Below are 22,760 nucleotides of genomic sequence, written 5' to 3'. Positions count from 1 at the left end.
GGTCACCACTGGTAGCCAGGATCAACGATGTAGTATTCAATCTCTTCCCAGATTGCCTTCCTAACAGATAGCAACCTGGTGGATACTGGGGTGGTCAACACGCCAGCAGTGCCTGCAGGACTAGAAGGCCCTAGAAAGGGAGGGTGTTGGTCCCCATACTGAACATACACTGTTCTCTCTGGAAAAATGTTAGAGATTAAGAGATGATGGGCTGGACAGAGCATAGAGGCTGGCTTCACTAGTCTTTGTTTCCCTTTTGCTAATACAGGGGAAAGGTAGACGGTAATACAGAGCACTAGACAAAGAGCCAACAGACTTGTTTCCTGGCTTGTTCTTCTATGAAGTTTTTCCATGGCTATGTGTAACTCACTCAACCTTCTGGGGAGTTTCTTTCTTTTAAGACAAATTGTAGGACTGGTTGATCTCCAGGGTCTTTCCAACTACAGTTACACTCTCCGATTCCCACTGGGCTGGTGCTGGCTCTAAAATGGCAATTTTGGAATGGGAACTGTTTTCCAGACAGCAGTGGAAGAGGTTGTGGATGTCCAGAGCTGTATAAAGATAGGACGTCTGGCCCGACTCTGAAAGTCACAACTAACCCCCACTGCATTTGAAAAGTTATGCAGGGTCAGCTCTTTTTCTTTTTCTCTTTATGGAAATAAAGCTTCGGCTTCTGTTGGGTTAATGGGCTTGCTTCCCCAACTAGCTGCCGCATATCTAGCTTATGTATGGAGAAGGGACGGGTCCAGACATGGGAGTGATTTTCCTACCCAGTTGACTTCGTGGAAGTGGTTTGCAAGGCTGAAACAAGTGTATAATTGGGATCAGGAAACTAATTTTCACAGAGAGAGATTTCACTTTGGGGGGAGACGGTTTTAATAATCACACTCCTGGGTTTCAATGAAAATGGGTCTTTTGCAGGCACAAGATCCAAAAGGTTAAATTCAGATAGAGAAAGGACAGAGTGGAGGGTGAGGGGAGTGGCAGATATCTTAAAGTATTTAGTTTCAGAAAATACACTGTTTAAATGTGCTTCTTAATGAATGTGAAATGGCTCCAGTGGTTTGGAACAAAGCAAATAGGAAAGCAGGCCCCGTGGGAGCAATGGAGATGTGTAGAGGGCAATCCCTGTCCAAATGGGGTACTCGGCACTCAGCTTTAAACCTGTGCTGTCCAATAAGGTAGCCATGAGCTAAAGGTAGTGATTTCAATTTAAATCAATTAGAATTAAATAAAAGTTCAGTTCCTCAGTTGTACTAGCCACATTTCAAGTGCTCAAGAGTCACACTGTGGTTAGTGGCTGTCACATTGGATAACACGCATAAGTATTTCTTGCATCACACAAAGTCCTACTGGACAGTGCTGCTCTAGACAATCAGAGACAAAAGCATGCCCAGGGTTGCCACAGCTTCCAGATATTCTGGCAAAGTTGAATTTAGACACTTACAAATAAGTGTCTTATTTATAATAAATAATTACCTGAGTTTTACACACTGGCAACTAATTCTAATTTTTTAAAACACCATAAAGACTAAAACAATTTAAAAAAATCAAATTCCACAGCTGAAGTTTTCAATCAACTATTAATCAATAGTTGGGGTGCTCTGATTTAGTTATAAGTCAAGATGGAATGGGCACGCTAGAGCTTCTGTGAGTCCAAAGAATACAAACATGACACTGGAGAAACAGAATCAGATTCCTTCCACCCTCCCTCCTCCTCATCCCTTGCTCCTGAGTGGTTTTGCATACAGGAAATGGAAGCTCAGAGAAAGGGAGGATGTTCTGATTCTCCCCGGTACTGCATCTCCATGTCTTCCCCATGCCATCCTCTCCTCCATAAAGCCAGCTAACAGGAAGGGGTCAATATCCTGCTTGAGTTCCTAGGACTTGGCTTTCAGGACACAGTTCTTGCAGAGTAATGGGCTCTTGGCCATAGGTGAGCCAAACCATCTGATATTCTGCATCCTGGATGGAAGTGGCAGCTCCAGCCAAGAGACAGGTTAGGCTTTTCAAGGCATCATGGTTCTTGGCTGGGAGACCCTTGAGAGCCACAAGATGAGAACTGAACAAAGGGCAAGATACTCACTGAAAGTGCTCACACACTGGTCACTAAAGTCATTGCTGGCTGCTGGGGGATAGAGATAAGGCAGAGGCTGACCATTGGCATAGGAGCACATTTGCAAATCAGTGTAGAAGCTGCATTTTAGAAGTGAACTGACCCCACTGGCCTCTGCATCTTGTCTCAGAGAAAAAAACCTCTCTGTTATCTTTCTGTTTTCAAAGATGCAGGGCTATTTTTCTAGTTTGTTTTAGGTGGGATAAAGAAAACCAAAAGGCTGCTCTCAAATCTAGTTTGTCAAGACAGAATTTCAGCCCAGGGTCCTGGTGGCTGGAGTCTGTGGCTCCCTCGAGCAGCAAGACTTCCAACACCCGATTCCACCCAAGTGGTGCTCACAGAAGCTGAAAATGGTACTCCTACCAATTTACGGATCCTCTGTGATCAAGAACAAATAGTTCAGTGACCTTCACCACATCCTCTTAACCCAGGAATGTACACCAACACATTTTCTTTTCAGAGACTAAACTAGCCTTTAGTTAACAGAAACATGAAATCAAATGGAAACCACTAGAATACCTTCCCCCACCTGAATTCTAGCTACTTGAATTGTTCAAGGGCTGCTTATTTAGATGGAAAAAATTATCCTGTATTTCAGAGAAAATTTCACTTTTTCCTTAAGTTGATGTTCTCAAAACCAAGCTAGTCATTTTAAGAACATGACTATGATTGAGGCTTGAGTTTGGGTGACTACAAAGGAGGGGGGTGTGTTGTGTGGCCCACATGAGCATTTACAGAAAACCCAGTTCCTTTCCTAGTATTTTGGGAGCTGAACGGAAGTTACGGGTGCCCTCCACAAAGTACAATTTTAATTCTGATTTCCTGAACAAATCACAATTTGTAGCACAGTACCAAAAAAAAAAAAAATCATATTCTGTAGGTATTTTAAGACTTTCATTAGGCAATGACAGTTCTATTCAAAGGTATGTCATGACTAAATTCAGTTGAAACAAATGTTTCCAGCTCCCAGAGAAACCCAGGTGAAACACTTTGTAAATAAACAAAAACAAGTCTTGTCTGTTAGAAACACCAATTTTCACTATGGCTCTAATTTTTTCATTGGTAATAAAAAAAAATTGCCATTGCTGGAGGAATGAAAAACCAAAGACACTGTTTTGTTCAATATTTAAAATAATTCTGGGACAACCACAACCTTAGTTCTGAGCAGGACCGAGACATAACATAGACATAATAGGGTGGAGTAGGCTTCGATTCAGTTAATTTCCACTCGATTTGGGTTCTCTGTCTTTAAATGACTACGTACTATGTTCCAGGTTCGTGTGAAGTTCTGGAGATAAGGCAGTGAAACAGTACAGGTGTATCCTTCAACCTTGGCTGTGACGAGCGTCTGGTTGGCTGTGTGCTATTTGCTAGACACACACCTATGGTATCTCCTTTAATCCACATAGTAGCCTAAGGGGTTGGTATTACTGCTACTATTTTTTCAGTGAGTAAAGGAACCCCAAACCACCCAGTTTGGTGAAGCCGGCCTGGAGGCCAGTCCTATGGGAGGACTCTAACACCCCCAAGGTCAAATGTGGCCTCATGCCTCCAGGTCTGGGGCAGTTTTGTAGAACTGGATGTAAGTCTGATTAAGCTGAGGTCATAGGTTTAGATCTGAGTGCCCTATGGGTCAACTTTTCAAAAGGAAAAACTATCATTCCTGAATCACTGTGGGCATTTACAGTAGCCTGTAATCTTACTAATGCATATAATTGTTTCTCTGGTATGGGTGCTGCAGAATGCACTTTTTAATTTTAATTTTTTGTAGCAGAGCAGGCAAGTGCAGGGGCTGGATTTGCTACTTGAAGAGCAGTCCCGTGTACTTGCCAGTGTCACTCTGGACAAGCCGTGCAGCTTCTCTAAGCCTCAGTTTCCTCATGAGAAAAACGAGATCAAGAGGTTCTATCTTGTAAGGTTGTGGTCAGGATTTGCATACAATGCTGCATCCTAATATCATAGCACTTGGAAGATAGCGGACACTAAGAACTAGAGGCCGTAACAGTAATTATAATATCTATAGTGACTATACTAATAATTGTTATAACCTCATTGTATTATATATTGTTAATTATTATTTGTTAATCAGAGCATCTAGTTCTACATTCAGAGGAAGCTCAGTTGAAGTGGAGGATAGACCTCCACTTGTATACAGCTCTGGGTTTTCTTTACCGGGCCAACAGTGTCTATCAAAGTCCTTACACCCAATGCCCTGCACCCTTCAGCCAGGACAACAACCCCATGCTAGAGAAGTGAGCGCACCCTGACATGGGTATCAGGATTGCCAATTTCTTGTCACTGCCTTCTTCTTATACCAGCAAAGGACTTTCTTCTCTATTCTTCTGTGTCTACAAGTGGGACTTGGGGTCACAAGCCATGTCGTACCTGCCCAGATGTGGCAGAACTAAAACTACCCTGAAAGTCTGGCCAATTTCCACACACCACTGCTTTAAGTCTTGAATCTCTCTTCTCTAAATGTGGGCTAAGCAAGAGCTCAGTACATGGGATGATAAAGGGGTCTAGGGAGCATGAAATTGGGTGGGGGGTGTTTATCTCTTATTTCTCATCAATTGCATAAATCCGATGACCACTGCTTTAAAGTCAAAGGGAATTTGGAAGCTAGTTCAACTTTTGAGAAGACCTTCCCAGAAGATGAGAAATGAGAGATTCCTGCTTGCTTCTGTAGTGTCCCTGCTCAGTTTGGGACTTCTGGGCTCCACATCACTTAGCTCTGCTTGTACATGTCCACTCAACAATTCTGGTAAGCTCTGGCCCATAGTGTTTGGTCCGCCAGAGACTCTTCTTCTAAAGCTTTATTGTCTCTGGAATTTGGTGCCATGCTGGCACATAGGGTGTCCTTGCATCTTGGATGGATTAAAGCACGGGCCACCTGGGCTGGTGGGGAACTGAAATGAATGGAGGTCGATGGGAAAGTGGAGTCTACACATCCCATCTAGGGAGGGAACGTGCTCTTTAGCCACAACTGATTGTATTGTCACATTGGCAGCCCAGGGTTGCCAATGCTTTTGGCTTGCCAGAAATCCAAAGCTGGAAATCTATACTTTTATGAAGAATTTTGTAATTTTAAAACACAAAATGCTAATTTCAATGAAAAACTACTCAACGGGATTTTAAAAACTCATCTGTGGCTGCAATATAGTCTGTGATCTATCTAGTTTGCAATCTCTGGTTTTAAGAGAGCTGAAAGCAGAATCATTCCTTGATTCTGTCATGTACTAAAGTTTGCCCCCTAGCCCCAATCTCCTAAATAACAGCAAACACTTAATAATGGTTTTGAAAGGACAGCTGTGCTTAGGATCCCTGATCTTATTGAGGGTTTTTTTTTTTTTTTTTTTTTTTTTTTTTTTCTGAATAGCCTAGTTGCATGGAGGTGTCCAATGTGGAAAAAGAACATAGGATCAGGGGTCTGCAGACCCAGATTGTCAACCCTTTGCTGCCACTAACTTGCTGTTTTCCCTCGGCAAATGTCCTAGCCAGAGCCTGGACAAGGGTAAGGGAAGCGGGGTTCCCGGGCCAAACGTTATGTGGCCTGATCCTCGCTCTCACCTGCTCTCAATCTTTCTGTGCCTTATCTCAAAATAAAAGGTCATTCTGGAGACAACTAAGATCCTTCCCAGCCCCGCCTACAATAATTTCATTGAATTTCAAAAACTGGCAAGTGACATAAATGGAGCGAGCCCTTCCAAACAGCACACATTAGTTACCTGCAGATGTGCTGGACCTGCATACAATTTAGCTGGTACCAGGGGTTTATCAAGGGCAGGCTACTCACTGGGATGTATGAGCATTTTTGGGCTGTGCTCCTGACATCTTTGGTTTGGCATTTTTTGGCAGCACATCTACTAAACTTCTGATTTGCTGCATAAAGTCGGGAGACAATGTCTGAAAATCTTTTTTCCTCTCCCACAGTACTATTGAAAAAAGTTAATTACTTTATTAAGTAGGTTTTTTCATTTTGTTTCATTTTTCCATATGCTTAATTTTTTTTTTTTTTTCATTAAACAGATTTCTGACCCAGGATGGCATGTTGGGCAGGGAGGTGACTGGTATTACTGGCGAAATGCCTGGCTGTCCTTAACCTGGCAGTCAGGGAAACCCACGGCTCAGGGTACCGCAACAAATGATTCCTGACCACACAGAGTCAGAAACGCAGTCTTGGCATATTCGACGGTAGTGTAAACACAACCAGAAGGAAACGGACTAAGTGAATCGCCAAATGTATAGAACAGGTGGAAATGAAAGGCCAGTGATTTGGGTAACAGAAGGTGCCTGAGTCGTAGAAACTCTCAGTTAAGGACCTTAAGGCCATACAGAAAGCTGGGGCTGTATCGTGGGAAGGTCTGAAGAATGGAGCCAACAAACCACTGAGTGTCAAAGTCAAATGGTGATGTCCAGAAGTGAGAATAAATCACACCTGGGACCAGAATGTGAGTCGGTGAGAAAGTGGGATTATTTTCTTTTCCTGGCAAGTCTGATTTACCTTCAACTTTGTGGGGACCCATTCACTGGGTAAAAAAAAAAAAAAAAAAAATGACAATTTCACAAGCATGTGGGAGGCTCCAAACTCTCTGATAGCTCGCCTAGTCTGGCTCTGGGGTCCGGTTCACATCACTGTGTGCCACATGTTGGCCATGATTCAGGGAGCCAACACCACGAGGGCCTTGGTCACACAGATCAGTAAAGCAGCTTGGTAGAATGGTTAATCACACAGGCTCTGCTGCTTACTAGTTAAGCAGTTACTTGACTTCTATGAGATGGGTCCTTTGCAGAAGGAGGGAGATGACAATGGCAGCTTCATGGAGGGTTGTGAGGATGCAGAGTGGCAAGGTATGTAAAAGCACGGTTGGGCACGGATAACTGCACAACAAATGCTACAAAGGCAGTATCATGTGCACCATGATTCTTCTTTGGTGGCACTGGAGCCTTGAGAAATTTCACTCACGCTGTGTTTTTTTTGTTTGTTTGTTTTTCCTTAGCCCCTTTTCTGGTTACCTGTAAAGGGGAGGAGGGTGGTGGCTCTGTTCCTTTGTTCACCATATTCTCTGCTAGACTTCCCCCAGGGGTATGAGCCAAAAATGAGGATCAAGAGAGCAGGTGTCACAGTCTTTTCCGGCCTCGTGCCCATTCCTCTCTTCTTACTGCCAGTGTTTCTCCCAGGCTCACCTCCTAAGTTCCCATTCAGTGTATCCTGTGAGACCAACCCCAGCCTGGATGGGAAGAAGTTTTACAGCATTTTCATCCGCAGGAAGGATGAAATAACAGGGGGATCCCTTGTGAAAGACTTCCACTAGTTGACATCCACAAACTTTCCTTAAGTTAATTTTGAGAGAGCTTTCCATGGAATAATCATGGGCCTTTCCTTGTTTTTGCCTAATGTCAGAGAGAAAATACACCTGAAGTTACTCTATTTTGTCTTCTTAATCTGCAGACTTTTAAAGCTTTTGATACTTAAAGATGAGTTTTCTGGGGATAAGGTGTTTTGAACCTCTCTCTCTCAAAAACTTATTAAGTTACTATATGATGCCTTCACTTAGTTCTTATTTATTATTTCATTGTCAAGGTTCTTTATGATGGCTAAGTTGTGATTATGGAGAAGTATTATAAAATGTCAATGTGCAAATGAGATTTGGAAGGTCTGGGGGTGGGGAGAGGAGATTCTTTAAATGGAGATGTCGGCTCCAGCCAATTTCAGAATGGCTCACCATTAAGATAGATGGTTCCAAAGCTGTGTGCCTCTGCTGGAAATTAAAAACCCATGGAATAAATGATTATGATTAATTTTAAGTACTTAGCCATGTGAAGCCAAATCAGAGCGTCTTTAAAACAAAGCTATTGATCTGGCTTTGTTTGGAATTGAGGAGATAAACTAATCAGGTCCTGTGGGCTCTTTGCAATAATAGAGAAGGAGAACTACTCCCCCCCCCCGCCCCCCCCCCCCCCGCCCCCAGAGGCTTTTAAGCTTCAAGTTTGAGAAACGTGGTGTACCAACATGCTATAATATACCAATGTTTTAAAAATAGCAAAGCACTGGCATAGAGAGGAGCAGTTCAGTTCTGTCCCAGATGGGGTTTGATGGGGGTGCGGGCATGACGGAGAGTTAGGGGAGTGGATGGGACGGGATTCAGAAAGCCACTTCTATGTGTACAAAAGCTGACTCTTTTTAAAGTTGAGGAAACAGACTCAGAGAAGTTGAGTCATTTGGCCCGAGTCCCACTGCACCCAGGACCCCATACCCAGGGTATCTGACTGTCCAGCCCTATCCTCTGCCCCAGACAGGTCTCCCATTGAGACCAGGCATCACCACTCCCAGTGCAGAGAACTATATGCAGGCTGTCAGGTCATCACAGCTGTTTCATGGCAGCTGGTGATTTCCATTTCCTGGTCTCTTCCCAAGGAATTTTCTCATCCTTCCCAAGAAAAGGGTGAAATGCTCCCAGCAACCCTCTCCCAAAATGCTTTTTTTGCAGGCTGGGAAAACTGCGCCTACCCTTCTCAGCCTCAGCCTCTTGATAAGAGAAGTCCTAAGTCACTAAATTGGGCTGGCACCCTCTCCCTAGCAGACCTGCATTTGTTGCCGGTTCCGGGGTCAGAGTTTGGGTGAGAAGCCATCATCCGTCTTAGGACTGACAACCTGACCTCCCTGGCTGTGGGTCCTGCCGTTTCTGTCCCAGGAATTCGCGGCTTTCGTCAGATTTCCGGCACCTTGCAGCATCAGCATCCCCTTTGATTTCCCGTGATTCCTCTTGGAATCACCTTCCTCTCACACAACGTGGAGAGGCTTTCTCCAACCCGTGCCTACTGTCTGCAGGGGCCAGGTGGAAAGGAAGGTAGGAGGAGGACCTTCCTTCACGTATAAAGGGATGTTTTTACATATTCACTCATTCATTTGTTCGACATTTATTCATTCTTCTGGAAGTCAGAGATCTGTAACCTGGCGGCTATGTAATTTTTGATTTTCAGGGGGATGCTCAACAAATCCTACCCTATCATTCACTGGACAGAACTGTACCATCAGAATTATTTTTAGAACCAAGCAGTGACAGAGCTTGGAAAAGGGAAGTCGCCTGCAAGATATAGCAACAAACCCTCTATTTTCCAAACGGGAAAACTGAGATCCCAAGTGCAGAAGGGACTTGCCCAAGGTCACACAGCTAATTAGGGGCTGAGTCGGGACTGAACCACACATCTCTTGACACAAGTTCTACTAGGCTTTACTGCCTTCCTTTCCGGGCTTTTCCAAATCAGGGACAGCTAGAAGTGTCGCTCTGGGGACAACAATCAAAATGTTTTCTTACACATTCAACTTTAGTTTGAATGACCCCAAGATGATTCCTAGCTGAGTTCCACCCTCCCCCCCATCCCCACTGACTCCCCGGAAATCGGGTTGGACCCATTTGAAAATCTGGGCACACAAAGGCACCTACAATTTTTTTTTTTCTAGACAAGCTATATAGGGTGGGATTCCACCTCTTCTCATCTTGCTCCCACCCTGCCACTTTAAGGTTACTGCTTAAAGTTTGGATTTAAACCTGAGATGAGATCCCAGGAGCAATGGCAATGACCAGATTTCACCAGGCTGTTTGGCATTCCCCCCTGCCCCCTGCCCCCAGCCCTGTGCCAAGGTCCCTTTGTGATTCTGGGTGATTCCTACTGACCCCTTCCTTGGTCTTACCCCTCTCTCATCTCCCAGACCTGTAACCTGTCTCTTCCCATGCCCACACTCAAACACACTCTCCCTGAATGCTCTGGCAGGCGATGGGGGGCTATTCCAGCCCATCTGTTCCACCCAGCAACAAATACCGCGGGAGCACAGGGGGAGAAAGGACTCAATTGAGACTTAATTAGCAGGAACCCCAGTTTGTGGGAGGTGAGAAATCACACTTTGCTGCCTGCGAACACTTTGGCCAAGGTGAGCCAGAGGGATCTCCCGGTTCCCAATTTTAATAGCACTGCAGCAGAAGACACAGAAAGGCATCCACACGGACCCCCCTGCACACACACTCCCCCTCTTTCCTCCTCACACGGACAACACACACACGCACACGCACACAAGGCAGCGGTCGCAAAATCAACTCACAGGATCTCCAAATCGCGCAGCGCTCGGAAGGCTCCATCTTCAATGCAGCTGATGTGGTTGTTGTCCAGTTGCCTGTGGAAAAGCAAGGGGAGGGCATGAAGGCTGAGTGGGGGCAGCACCGAGGAGCCGGGCGGCCCGGGCTGGGCGTCCCCGGCCACCCTAGCGCCTGTCCCTCCACCCCTGGCAGGCTCTGCTCGTCCCCGCCAGGAGCTCGCGCAGAGCCAGCTTGTCTGCCACGCTGCTCCGTCTCTGCTCTCTGACTGTCTGAGAGAACTACACAGACGAGCGCACCAAAGGCTGTCAGGTCTCAGTAAATATTAATTGCGCTTTTTTTTTTTTTTTTTTTTTTTTTAGGCAGAAGGGAGTAATTTCATTACATTAGGGCATCCAATCCATTACGAGCTCTTACCGTCATGTCACTGAAACAATTTCATTAAGCTAAAGGCCTGTAAATCATTGGAGGTCACTGCTCTGCCCTCCGCGACCTCCCAGAATGCTTTTTTCCCTCTCTCCCTCTCCCTCGTCTCCCTTTACTGGAAGTTGCAGTCTTCTGCTCTGACACAGTGCTAAATCTCAAGGCTTTATCTGCCCAAGAGCAGCGAGGGTGCATAGGGAATATACCAATTCCAAATTAGACTCAACTAATCTAATTTTATAGTCTTTTTATTATTCTAAGCACCAAATGTCTGTGGTGGTTTGATGCCTCCGTGCTTTGTTATGGGGCCCATCTGGTAGGTCATTCTATTGAAGCATTTTCTGACTAAATACAGATTCCCTCAAACTGCACCAACCACCATCAACATTAAAGAAATCCATTGATGGAAGCATTCCTGATGGGGGAAAAAAAGGAATATTGTTATTGCCTTAAAGATGTACCACTTAAATTTAAATTGGGGAGAATTAAATGCACCTATTTCAGGATTCCTTTTTTTAAATTTTCCTTTCCATCTTATGAGCATGAAAATAATGTCTTTTAAAAGGATGTCTTGACTAATATACATTCTAGTTGGCAATTGAGGTATTTTAGTTGAAGGATAACAAATATACACCATTATCTCTAAATCAAAATAGATCTGATGTGTAAGTCAAGACCACATCCCAACTCAAATATCATGTTATATATCAGTAATTTGTTTGCTAAAAGACAGGATATAGAAAATGTGTATTAGCACCAGATTGTCTATTGCATTTATTTACAGAACATACCACGGTCTTTGGGGGGAATGGCCTAAAGAAGTATGGCTGTACTGAGAAAACTCCCTTATAGACTTTTTTTTTTTCTTTTGTCTTAGAAAAAATCAGCCCCTCTCAGGTGGAGGGATTGCCTGATGTTGGAAATTTTCACTTATGACTTGTACTCATTTATCCCAACAACTCCGTGCAAAACATGTATCAATGATAACACTCGGTAACCCTCACAGAGGGTTTTATATTCTGCAGCAGGAAGGAGGATTTAAAATACTTTTCTCATTGAGAAACCAGATAGATACAGGATTCTGTACGTGCACGTGGATGAAACACATACAATTAGACTGATGTCATGTGTCACAACAGATGGGCTCTGTCACGATATTACAGGGAATGGAATCATGCCAATAAATGCTCACGATATGAGACTTAGACATTTAGGCCTTAAAAATAAACGGGAAATGGGTATCTCATGAAGCAGAAGCACTCTTTAGGTCGGCAACTTCTACATCGAGTGTTCAGAGTTCTCGCTGATGCCCACTCATGTGAAATCTCAGTGTTCTTGCTACCCGGAATTCTTCCGGAGTTTTTCTTCACATGAGTTTGCTGGATATCCTTTCCAAAGATTTCCCGTAAGTACTGAGGCTGCTGATTCCCTGAAAAGGTTCTATTAAGGCAGCCTAGTACTGCTGCCCAGTTTCTAGATTTATCATCAGTTTAAGGGCCGATGAATCAACAACCCCCGCCCCATACCAAGGCCACCAAACCTTACCAAGCAGAAATACAGTGGAGTTGGCTTTTGGCTCCAAGAAATTGTTCAATAAATATGCTGAATTCGGCAAAAATGGCCGCATCCTCCTAAATAGAAAAGTTTCTAAATCATCACATTGAGAAGTCTAGGAGAGTGTCGTAGAGATGGCAGTTTGTCGTGCATCTATCTGCTTTGGGGCAGACATTTCAGAGAGAGGTTCTTGCTTTTAGAATGTTATTTATTTGCTGGATCTGTCAGGTGTGTTCTATTCCTTTTCTTTTTGAGCACCAGAAACCAAACAGGATGCTCTAAGTATACAGAATGTTATATGGAAAGAATGCAATCTGCAGGGGAGAAGAGAAACTCCTAGAAAAAAAAAAAAAGGAGGGGCACCTGGGCTGCTCAGTCAGTTAAGTGCCCAGCTCTTGGTTTCGTCTCAGGTCATGATCTCATGGTTCTGAGTTTGAGCCCTGAGTCAGGCTCAGAGCTGCTGGTGGGGAGCCTGCTTGGGATTCTCTCTATCTCCCTCTCTCTCTGCCCCTCCCTGCTCTCTCTCTCTGTCTCAAATAAGTAAAAAACAAAAAAACAAAAAAACAAAAAAACAAAAAAAAGAAAGAAGGGAAAGAATTAAGTGGTGGAGAGAGATTAAAAAGGGTGAGGGAAAGGACACGTGTGAAAGATGAAAATCAAAACCCACTAGTCAGCGTCCCATTGGAGCCTGGCCACCAAGGGTACTGGCACAGTGGGGACAGAGTCTTAGGTGGGGCTTGGTCGCTGTGAGGCTGAAAGCAGAGAGGTGTCACACATGATCAGTGTGCCATGATGTTTAAACAGGTTCAGTGGGTGGCACAAGTTGGCACCTAGCCGTTTATTAGTAATGGGGAAAACCGAGCTTTAATATCAGAAGTATCTCTGTACGTGTATTTTTATAGACTGGTTTAGAATGTATGAAATGTATCAAAATTTCAAATATTTATGCAGAAGTGTGCTCTTCTGGAAAACATTTATTATAACCAAGATTGTGTCCTTTCACTCTACTCACAGATAAACAGTCTCCCAGCCTCAGTTGTCAGTCGTTCCCCATCTGCATTGTTCATCAGGGAAGTCTACAGGGGTACAAGGCCTAGGAGGGTCACGTCAAGCAAACGAAAACCTGAGAATTACTTCACTGTCCAGCTATAATATCTTTATGGCACCGAGTATCAGAGTGTTCATAAAAAGGTCATTAATTGTCTGTAATCAATCCTGGTATTTCATGCAAATAAACTAGCCCCTAAAGCAAAGTAAATACACACTTGGTTCAGATAAGGGTTCTTTTTCTTTCAAAATTACATCTCAGACATGCAAAAGTTAGTCCTGAAGCATGGAGTAGGGAGTACAAAATAAATGCAAGCCCAGCATTTCTTTGCAGGTGTTAGGAGTGGAGCACGACTAAACACACAGAGAATCTGCCAGAGCTAAGGCCAAAGCCTTTGACTTAGCTAGCAGTTTGTTTCTGGGGGTTGATGGAGGCTGCTGAACTGTGTTCTAAGCTCTCAGGTCAAAGGTCCAATTCATGGCTTTGAAAGGACTCCTTCAAAGATCCTCTCAATAACAAAGCAAAAAGCCCATTGCTCACTCCCTACTCCATTACTCAGGAGGCTTGTATGTGCAAAAGGAACTTTAGAAAGGGGAGCACAGAGAACTCGGCAGTCTTAGGATGCCTGATGGCGCTCTATTTTTCCCATGGCAGTAAGAGGTATATATTGCACTGTTACCGAATCCAATTTTACCATACAAAACAGCCTGCCCTGGTGCCTAGCACAGTGCCAGGGACTTCCCAGCTGGTCATACGTGGTTGCAGGGGTAAGTCCTTGTCCTGAAGTACAGCAGGGCTGGGCTCAGACTATATGGTGGGAGACGCTAAGCCATGAGCTCCACAGTCCTGGCTGTGGCCCTATGGCCCTATTAACAGGGGGTAATGGTGGAGCATTCCCTCTACGACCACACTGGGAGTTTTCTGCCACACAGACCTCCCCTGAGGGAGCATCTGGGGAGAAGGTTGGAATAACGTGAATTTCTGTGGGCCCAGCGTGAAGATGAGGAGCGGGAAGGCAGCAGATGGGGGAAAGCTGGGCTGGTTTTTGGAAGCAACTTTCATTGTCATCTACTTTATACAGAAAACTCAATTTGATTTACACTTTTCTGCCTGTGACTAAGCCTGGAAGCCCCAAAACGTTCACAATATTAAATTAACTGCTCTAATTTCCCTGGGCAGCTCAGATTTCAGCAAACAATGTGTGCTAAAATGATACCAGAGTCCATTTAGAAAGGACTCCTCTGACAAGAACTAAATGCAGACTCCCTGAGAGGAGCTTTCTGACTACTGTATTTTTATACTCTGAGAATATAAACAAGTCAGAAGGGAAAGCCAGCATGAGTGAGGACCTAAAATAATCTTCACCCACAGCAGACAGGGAGATAGTGCTTTTGTAAGAATTCCCATTCATAAGCATAACATTATCACGATTCATCTCTTTCAATCACAGTTTCAAATTTCACAATTGAGGCAGGACAGAAATATTTCTGCACTTCAAAAACTTAAAGAAGCAGATCTAAATCCTTTAAAAAGGGTTTAAAAAAACTGATTACAATATTAAGAGCAATGTACCTATCTCCTAACCACCACCACCATCATACAGCAAGAACAAAGGCGAAAGAAAATCTCATGATTTCCCTGATGCATTTGAGTCCCCATGAGGAAGAAATACCTCGAAGACAGAAATCTCCAGAAACAGGCTTTGGATATCTGGAAGAAAAGTAGAATTCTCAACTAGTCATCTAGATACAAGGTCTACATACCAAGGCACATCCATCCAGATGTTTCCTTTTCATCCAGATGTTCTGGGCGACCCCAGCATCTCCGCCCTTGGATGGTTAAACTTAGCCTAAGGGCACTGTTGCTCCGGCCCCCAATCCAGCCGCAGTGTTTGCTCCAGGACTGCAGCTGCCGTCACTGCAGCCCTCACGTTAAATGGGAGAAGTAGCTAAGGTTCAGCGCTCTTTGGAATTAAACGGTTTGCTAATTTCCGAGCAAAACTATCTCCATAAAATGCGCACAGTAAGTAGAAGGACTTCTGCATGAAATTCACAAGAGAAATTCATAGCAAGCCTATGGTCTCAGAATCCAACAATTAATTAACCCGTAAGAGCAACTGAGTGTTCGTAGATGTTCATACTGTATTAGGTGCCGAGGATACAAAATAAAGTGTACGACATCCCTTGAAAATATTTGGGAGAAGCGACACATGCGGTTTTCACATCTTGACTATCTTAAAAGATATAAGAGGATTCTAAAAACCAATTCAAATTTATTTTTGATGAAAAATATATGTTCCTACGCATACGTACTGGGAGTGTACTCAAAGTGTTGCAACTATTAAAAAGAAAGAGAGAAACAAACAAAAAACCCCCAGGGAATCCCTGCTTTCTTAAAACAAGCCAGAAGACAAAACATGAAGTAGCCCTGACATGCTGTTTCTTTTCTTCTCATTATCCGATTGTCCTTTAAGCAGAAAACAAGAAATCTAGTAGCGCTTCAGAAGGGTATTTTTTTTTTTTTTTTAATGACAGTTTAAGATTCTAAAAAAAAATCATTACTGAAGAACAATTTGTCTGCCGCTGGCTGGGGTCTTCAAAAGAAAAAAAAAGCTCAAGGTTATTTTAACTGGCAAAGGGGAAAAAATATGTTCAAAAGGAAAGCATACACTCCATATAATTGAGTACTGGCCACACTTTGTAGGCAAATCAAACACTTGATCTAAGCCACAGTCTGCTAATGAATTGTCACTACTTCTCATCATTAAGGAGCTACTGTAATTCCACATTAAAATGACATCTCAAACGAACAAAAAGAGGTGAATCTATTATTTCGCACATTTGGTACACTTGTCCACCAGACCCAAGAACACATGCATATTGATATGTTTACCGATCCATGCATTATTTATGTATCCACAAAGATTCCTGTCTACAGATGACAACTTTATGTCTATTTTTCTTACATAATTATAACATGTAATATCTTCTTATTGTATGCATATAAATGCAAATGCTTATTATTAAATGGGTAAAGTGACTGCTGACCTCTGAAATTTAATGTGCCCATCTCCAGTCATATTTACAGATATATTTAGCTAATTAAGTGATTGTTAGTATTCCAAAGATTTTAACCAACCACACTTACTCTGTAAAGGACAGAATTCTAGGTTAATTAAGCTCTCTGATCAGAACATCCTGCTTAGAACTTAACTTAAAAATTGAAGCAGAATCTATTTCAACAAGCATCCTTATGCACACTTTGCCACATGCCTAGCATAATACCTTTTATTAAGTATGTATCACATTGCTGTTCAACACATGCAACTTCTCAGCAGGAGAATAACTGCATCCACTCCAGTACATGCTCCTGAAACCAAGCTCTGCAATAATGCAAACACAGATGATGGATTAGCACCAAAGAGGCACGCCAGACCTTGGAGAATAAAGGGGTGTTTTACACATCACTGGGAAATATCAATAACTCCACTTCTGTGTTTACATAGTTTCCGGTTTGTTGGGGATTTGGCAAATGAATTTGTGCTGAAAAATGCAGGGGGAAAATCCCTGCAAACCAATTTAGCATGAAGGATAGTTGCTAGGAAGAAGCTGAGCTCTCATTTAATTTGGACGAGTATCCATTTGAAACCAATTTCTAGCATTTCTAGATAAATAAAACAACAACAAAAACAACCAACCGACCAAACAAAAGCAGATCAAACAAAAACACCCTATATTCACATGGAGGAGAGTTTCATTCACTTAGTGGCCACTCGTAGACCACGGGATCAAGGAAGTTTGGTGTTTGTTGCAAAATGTGCTCTCCTGTTTTGAGGTTGATCTCAAATCCGTCCTTTTTTTGTGTCCCTTTCTTGTGATACTAGGAACAAAGTGCTTTTATACCTAGGATGTCCAGCTTGCCAAGGTGTGTCTGGAACTTTCTCATTTTAGCACTGAAACTTCTGACACCCATCCTGGGGAACTCATCCATCCCAGCAAACTGTGGTGGTCATTCCCCGGTTGTATCCCTGGGGCTGACTCCACTGGAAACAGATTTATTCTCTGCACATCAATGACATCAACCCAAGGCTCCTCACTGCATCTCCTATAAAATGGGCTGTCCCTTTACAAACACACCTATACCCACAGCGGGGCTGGTGGGAACCCTGATAGTTGCTGAGAGGTCCTAGTGTGCATTCTTAATTTTCCTCACTGGGAATTAAAATGCCTTTGTAAGAAGCACCCGTGTTTTTCTTGGCCTCCTTGCTGATGTCATGAATACTCAGAGGCCAAACAAATAAAAAAGGCTGTCTCCATAGCAATTGGGGCAGGTTTGTGGTTTCCCTAGTTACACTCTGGAGTGATAACCATCTGGGGTTCCTCCCTGGTGGAAGAGAAAGGGAGTGAGAAACTGGAAAGATGAAAAGTACTTTTGTTAACAGGCTTGAAAGTTACCATCCACATCTCTGGCTTTTTATTTCTGTTTTCAAGTCAATCAGCATAAACTGTCGGGAGTTTTTAAATTTTTTCACCCCCACAGGGGTTTCAGAAATTTTCCCATTGGACTCTAGAGAAACTATTCCAGCCATGTGAATATGAGCAACACACGGCAGCCAGAGCCGAGTACTTCTTCCTGGACTGAAACAGCTTCAGGCAGGCATAAGAGCCCAGGCGGGATGTTGGGTTCCATTCAAATACAGGATGTAAGCAGCTCTACTCTGGGTTGGTCCAGGATTTCTCCCTGACAGTCCATCAAGGCCATATCAAGGAAACACAGAAATGGCCTTCTCAGACCTCCAAAGAGCTTTGTCTCCCTTTAGGAGAATCACATGAATCTCTCATGTAGAACTTTAAAACGTTCTGAATTTACTCATATTTCCAACCCATGTGAAGTAACTTTTTGGAGGGTCTCAACATTTGCTACCTTTTTTTTTTTTTTAAATAAAATAGAAGACTGGGGTGCCCATAAATTTCTAGCTGATGAATGAAGTGACTCACACCTGTCTCAGTGGACCTGAAGGGCAGAGCACAGAGCCTAAGATTATTATTGAGTTTTAAGGTTTTGGGCTTGCTCTGGACCTACTTGTCATTCCTCTCTTCTTTACTATTGTTCCCTTTTGGAATGGGAATGTTGGTCCTAGGCCTGTCCCACCATTGCATTCTGGAAGCACATGTTTGATTTCCCAGGTTCCTAACTAGAGAGGAATTTGCTCCAAGTGAGTTATACCTTGAGCCTCGATTTAGATGAGACTTCGGATTTCAGATTTTTAAGTTGATGCTGGAATGAGTTTGAGTCTATTAGGATAGAATGAAACATATTTTCCTTGTGAGAAGATATGCATTTTGGGGGGCCAGGGGTAGAATGCTATAGATTGAATGTGTCTTCCCCTCTCCCAAGATTTATATGTTGAAAACTCTCCTCTAAAGTGGTTATTAGGAAGTGGGGCAGAGCCCTCATGAATGAGACTAGTATCCTTACAAAAGGGCCCTGAAAAGATTCCTTGCCCCCTCTGCCACGTGATGTCACAGCAAAAAGACCGCCGGCCCTCTGGGAAGCAGGCCCTCAGCAGACACAGAATCTGCTGGCACCCTGATCTTGGACTGTTTATAAACCACCCAGTTTATGAACAGCACTCATGTTCCCACGTCTGTTTCTTCATTTGTAAAATGGAGGGAATAACATTTAGCCCAAAAGGAAGTTTTGAGTATGAAAGTAATGAAATGTATGCGCTCTGAAAATGTCTTTGTGGCATTAGTTTTCTTTCCTTTGAAATAAATAATAGTAAATACAGGAATTCATCTTATATAATCTCTAAAGTCTCCTTCAGATCTGAAGTTACGTGGCCTGAGGTCAATTTCTTATGAGATTCTTAAGAAAAAGTTCCTGTTCATCTTATTCAGATCCTTCTGTGCTTTGAGCCTATCCCTTTATCCCCTCTTCTTCTGTCCCAGACCAAAGAATCTATTATTTGAGATATTCAATATATTTTTTTCTGGACTGAGGGCAGCAGTTCAGACTCATATGCTTTTTTGTACTTCTCTAGCTGATAGGAGATTGAAATATGAGAAGCCATCAAAAGCCTACATGAAAGAAAATACAAATTTTTCTCTTACTGGGAGAATGTCGTCAATATGGGCCCATACTTACAATTCCCATAGGTGAGAACCTTTAGGGAGAGTGATTACAAAATTGAGCCCCATTCCTTGGTGGCCATTTTAAATTAATATTCAGTCAAGTTACCTGCTGAGCACCAAAAATAGCCAAAAGCCACACTACTGTCTATAATTTTTTTAAGATTTTATTTTTACGCATTCTCTACACAACACGGGGCTCAAACTCATAACCTTGAGATCAAGAGTCAATGCTCCACTGACTGAGCCAGCCAGGCACCCAGTGATGTATAATTTCTTAATCTTGACACTCTTTCATCTGGACATGAGCCTTTAATGACTCCTCATGGCCTACAAGTTATAACAATAACACAAGCACAATCATAACTGCACATAGCACCTAGTCACCATTTATTGAGCTGGGCATCTTCAATGTCTTATCTCTGCTGGGTCTCAAAACATCATGACCCATGTTTTACAGAAAAAGCAAGTGAGACATTGAGAGTTCAGTCTTAGCTTGGCCTTGAACCCAGGTCTGCCCATGCTCATAATGATAATGATACAGGTGGTGCTGTTTCTCTGTACACAGCTCAGACTCCTCAGCATGGCACCACTCCATCCACTCTGCAGGCAATATGTGAGTGTACCAAGTGCTTGCAAGGTTCCATGCCTCATCGTGCTGGTCCTTCCTGCCTCTTCTGTTTGGGGAATCCCTTCTCATCCATCAAGGCCCTCCTCAGAGGCTACATCCTCTGGGAAACCTTCCTGTGCAAACTCAGCGAAGTGAACTCTCTCCAAACCTCCTGACACTTTGGTCATCCTTCCATTAAAGCAGTAGGGCTAATTGTAAACACACAAGGAAACCAAAGTTCAGAGAGGTTATATAGCATCTTCAAGGTAACTCAGCTAATACATCAGAGAGTCAGAGTCAAACCTGTCTTCCTGATCCAGGGGACTCAGGGATTACCCTCCATTGCCATCCTTCTCTTTGCTTTCCAAAGTGCAAAGATAGGGGGCATGTATTTGGACCATGTGGACTTAACTCATTTATATTCAGTTGGGAAGAGGCTAGTGAGAAGAGTGAAGGTTTGGTCTTGGCATATGTCACTGGAATCCAGTTACTTTCATTGGCCTGCAAGCATTCTTACCCAGAAGATGGTATGTAAGGGCAGTAATTCAATGGTTTCCCCTCACTGTCCCCTGTGTGTCTCTCAATTAGATTCCCTGGAAGTCCCACGCCATTTAACTGGGGGAAGCAGACTGATTTGGGTTCCAGTTGCTGAGGATAACGGGCAGGCACCTACAGCTTAAGGAGATGCTATAATTTCAAGCTGCCTATTGGGACCTGGGAGGTGGCCTCTGACCATGATGGGACAGCTTAGTGCTTTCTTGAGCAAGGTTGAGGCACATTCAAGGAAATGGCTCTCTTTGCTCCAGGCAACTGGCAAATTGCACAGATTTTAATCAATCTTTCCTAGACATGGCCTTCCCCAGTGGTGACACAGGCTTGTCTTCTAAAGTTGTACAACCTGAAACAACTGAGCAGTACTAACCAGGTCATGTACTGGGATGTGCAGGGTCAGTGGCCATTAGTGAGGTGTCATTCAAAGGTGTCTTTGTGGCAGCAGAAGCCAATTAAAATATGTCTTGTAAGCTCACTATAATGGGACATCAAGGTCCCTGTAATTAACTGCTGAAAAAGGGGGCATCAAAACTCAGCAACATGGGCAGTGCTGATAACCACATTCAATCCAGCTAATGCACCAAACTGAAATACTCTAGGAAAAGGCTGGCTTCTTTTTTCATTACCATTACTTTTAATGAATAATGAGTGCCTGGACTCACTGGCAATGGGAGAGCAGGGCAAGGTCTGTCTTGCTCACAGCTGCACCTGCCCCATAGTGCCTGGCACACAGGAAGTACATGGTACACAACCCTGGGGGTGTTACAACAAGCTACCACTTTATACCCACTAGGATGGCTAGAATCATAAAGATAGAAAGTGATGTGTTGAAACAGGGAGGCTTTCACGGTGATAGTGGGAATGTAAAATGGTGCAGCCTGGAACAGTTTGGTAGTTCCTCAAAAGTTAATCATAGAGTTATCTGATGGCCCAGCAATTCTACTCCTAGGTGTGTGCCCCAAAGAACTAAAAACTTGTTCAAGCAAAAACTTGTATAAAAATGTTCATACAAGTGCAGTTTGCAATAGCCAAAAGGCAGAAACAACCCAAATGTTCATCAGAAGATGAACAGGTAAGCACATTGTGACATATCCATACAATGGAATATTATTCAGTCATAAAAAAGAATGGGACCCTGATGCATGCTGCAATACACATGGAGGAAGTATGAAAACATTATACTAAGCGAAAGGGCCAGACATAAATGCACACATATTATGTGACTCTATGTGAAATAATCAGAACAGGTAATCTACAGAAACAGAAAAACAGATTGGTATGTGGCAGGAACTGGGGATAAGAGGGGTGTGGGGAGTAACTTCTTAATGGGTATGGGTTTTCCTTTTGGGAGGATGAAAATGGTTTAGATAAAAATGATGGCTGCACAACATTGTGAATGTACTAAATGCCACTGAATCGTGTATACTTTAAAATGTTGAATTCTGTTATGTGAATTGCACCCCCCACCAAAGAGGGGCTTGCTCTTCCTGTGGCAGGGAGGAGCTTTAAGAGAGCATCACAGGGGCGCCTGGGTGGCGGAGTCGGTTGAGCGTCCGACTTCAGCCAGGTCATGATCTCGCGGTCCGTGAGTTCGAGCCCCGCATCAGGCTCGGGGCTGATGGCTCAGAGCCTGGAGCCTGTTTCCGATTCTGTGTCTCCCTCTCTCTCTGCCCCTCCCCCGTTCATGCTATGTCTCTCTCTGTCCCAAAAATAAATAAACGTTGAAAAAAAAAAATTAAAAAAAAAAAAAAAAAAAGAGAGCATCACACTGTGAGGATAATTTTCCTGTGACATCATCACAGAGGCAAGGAAGCCCAGGGCCAGAGCTTATACTAGGTACCATCAGGAGGCAAACCCAATTCCACCTCACGTGGAAAGAAGGATCTTGGCATCTGAAGAACAAAGAGAAGGAAGGAAAGAAACATGGGGAGACTTAATCCACCTACTTTTGGGGATTATTTATAGCAAATTTAAAAACTCTCTTAGCTGGCTTTGGGGACACTACCTGTCACTTTGCACTCAGCAAAACAAAACAAAAAAATAAAAACAACAATAAGACAACAGTTTAAGCAAAGAGAATGAGGATGGTAAACTCGATGCAAGGGGGAGAGATCATTTGCTCAATTCCCAAGTCAAATGTAAAATGTTGTGGGATTAGCCACTAGTTTGTATTGTCCACACCACTGCACCCTCTTCTCCACTGGTACCCAGCACAGATAACTCAGTAGGCTGCATT

General features: G+C 43.3%; 1 protein-coding gene across 1 annotated transcript in view; it reads right to left on the bottom strand.

The window, feature by feature from the left end:
• Window positions 1–22,760, bottom strand: part of SLIT3 (slit guidance ligand 3) — a 596,997-nt gene that overhangs the window by 147,249 nt on the left and 426,988 nt on the right. Inside the window, exon 6 of the mRNA XM_045502118.1 lies at window positions 10,215–10,286. Coding sequence (XP_045358074.1) covers window positions 10,215–10,286 — 72 coding nt within the window. The remainder of the gene's footprint in view (window positions 1–10,214; window positions 10,287–22,760) is intronic.

The sequence above is a fragment of the Leopardus geoffroyi genome, chromosome A1 (genome assembly GCF_018350155.1).
Source record: "Leopardus geoffroyi isolate Oge1 chromosome A1, O.geoffroyi_Oge1_pat1.0, whole genome shotgun sequence".
Taxonomy (NCBI): domain Eukaryota; kingdom Metazoa; phylum Chordata; class Mammalia; order Carnivora; family Felidae; genus Leopardus; species Leopardus geoffroyi.
Note: the sequence above shows the minus strand (reverse complement) of the source record. Positions and strands in the feature narration are given on the sequence as shown.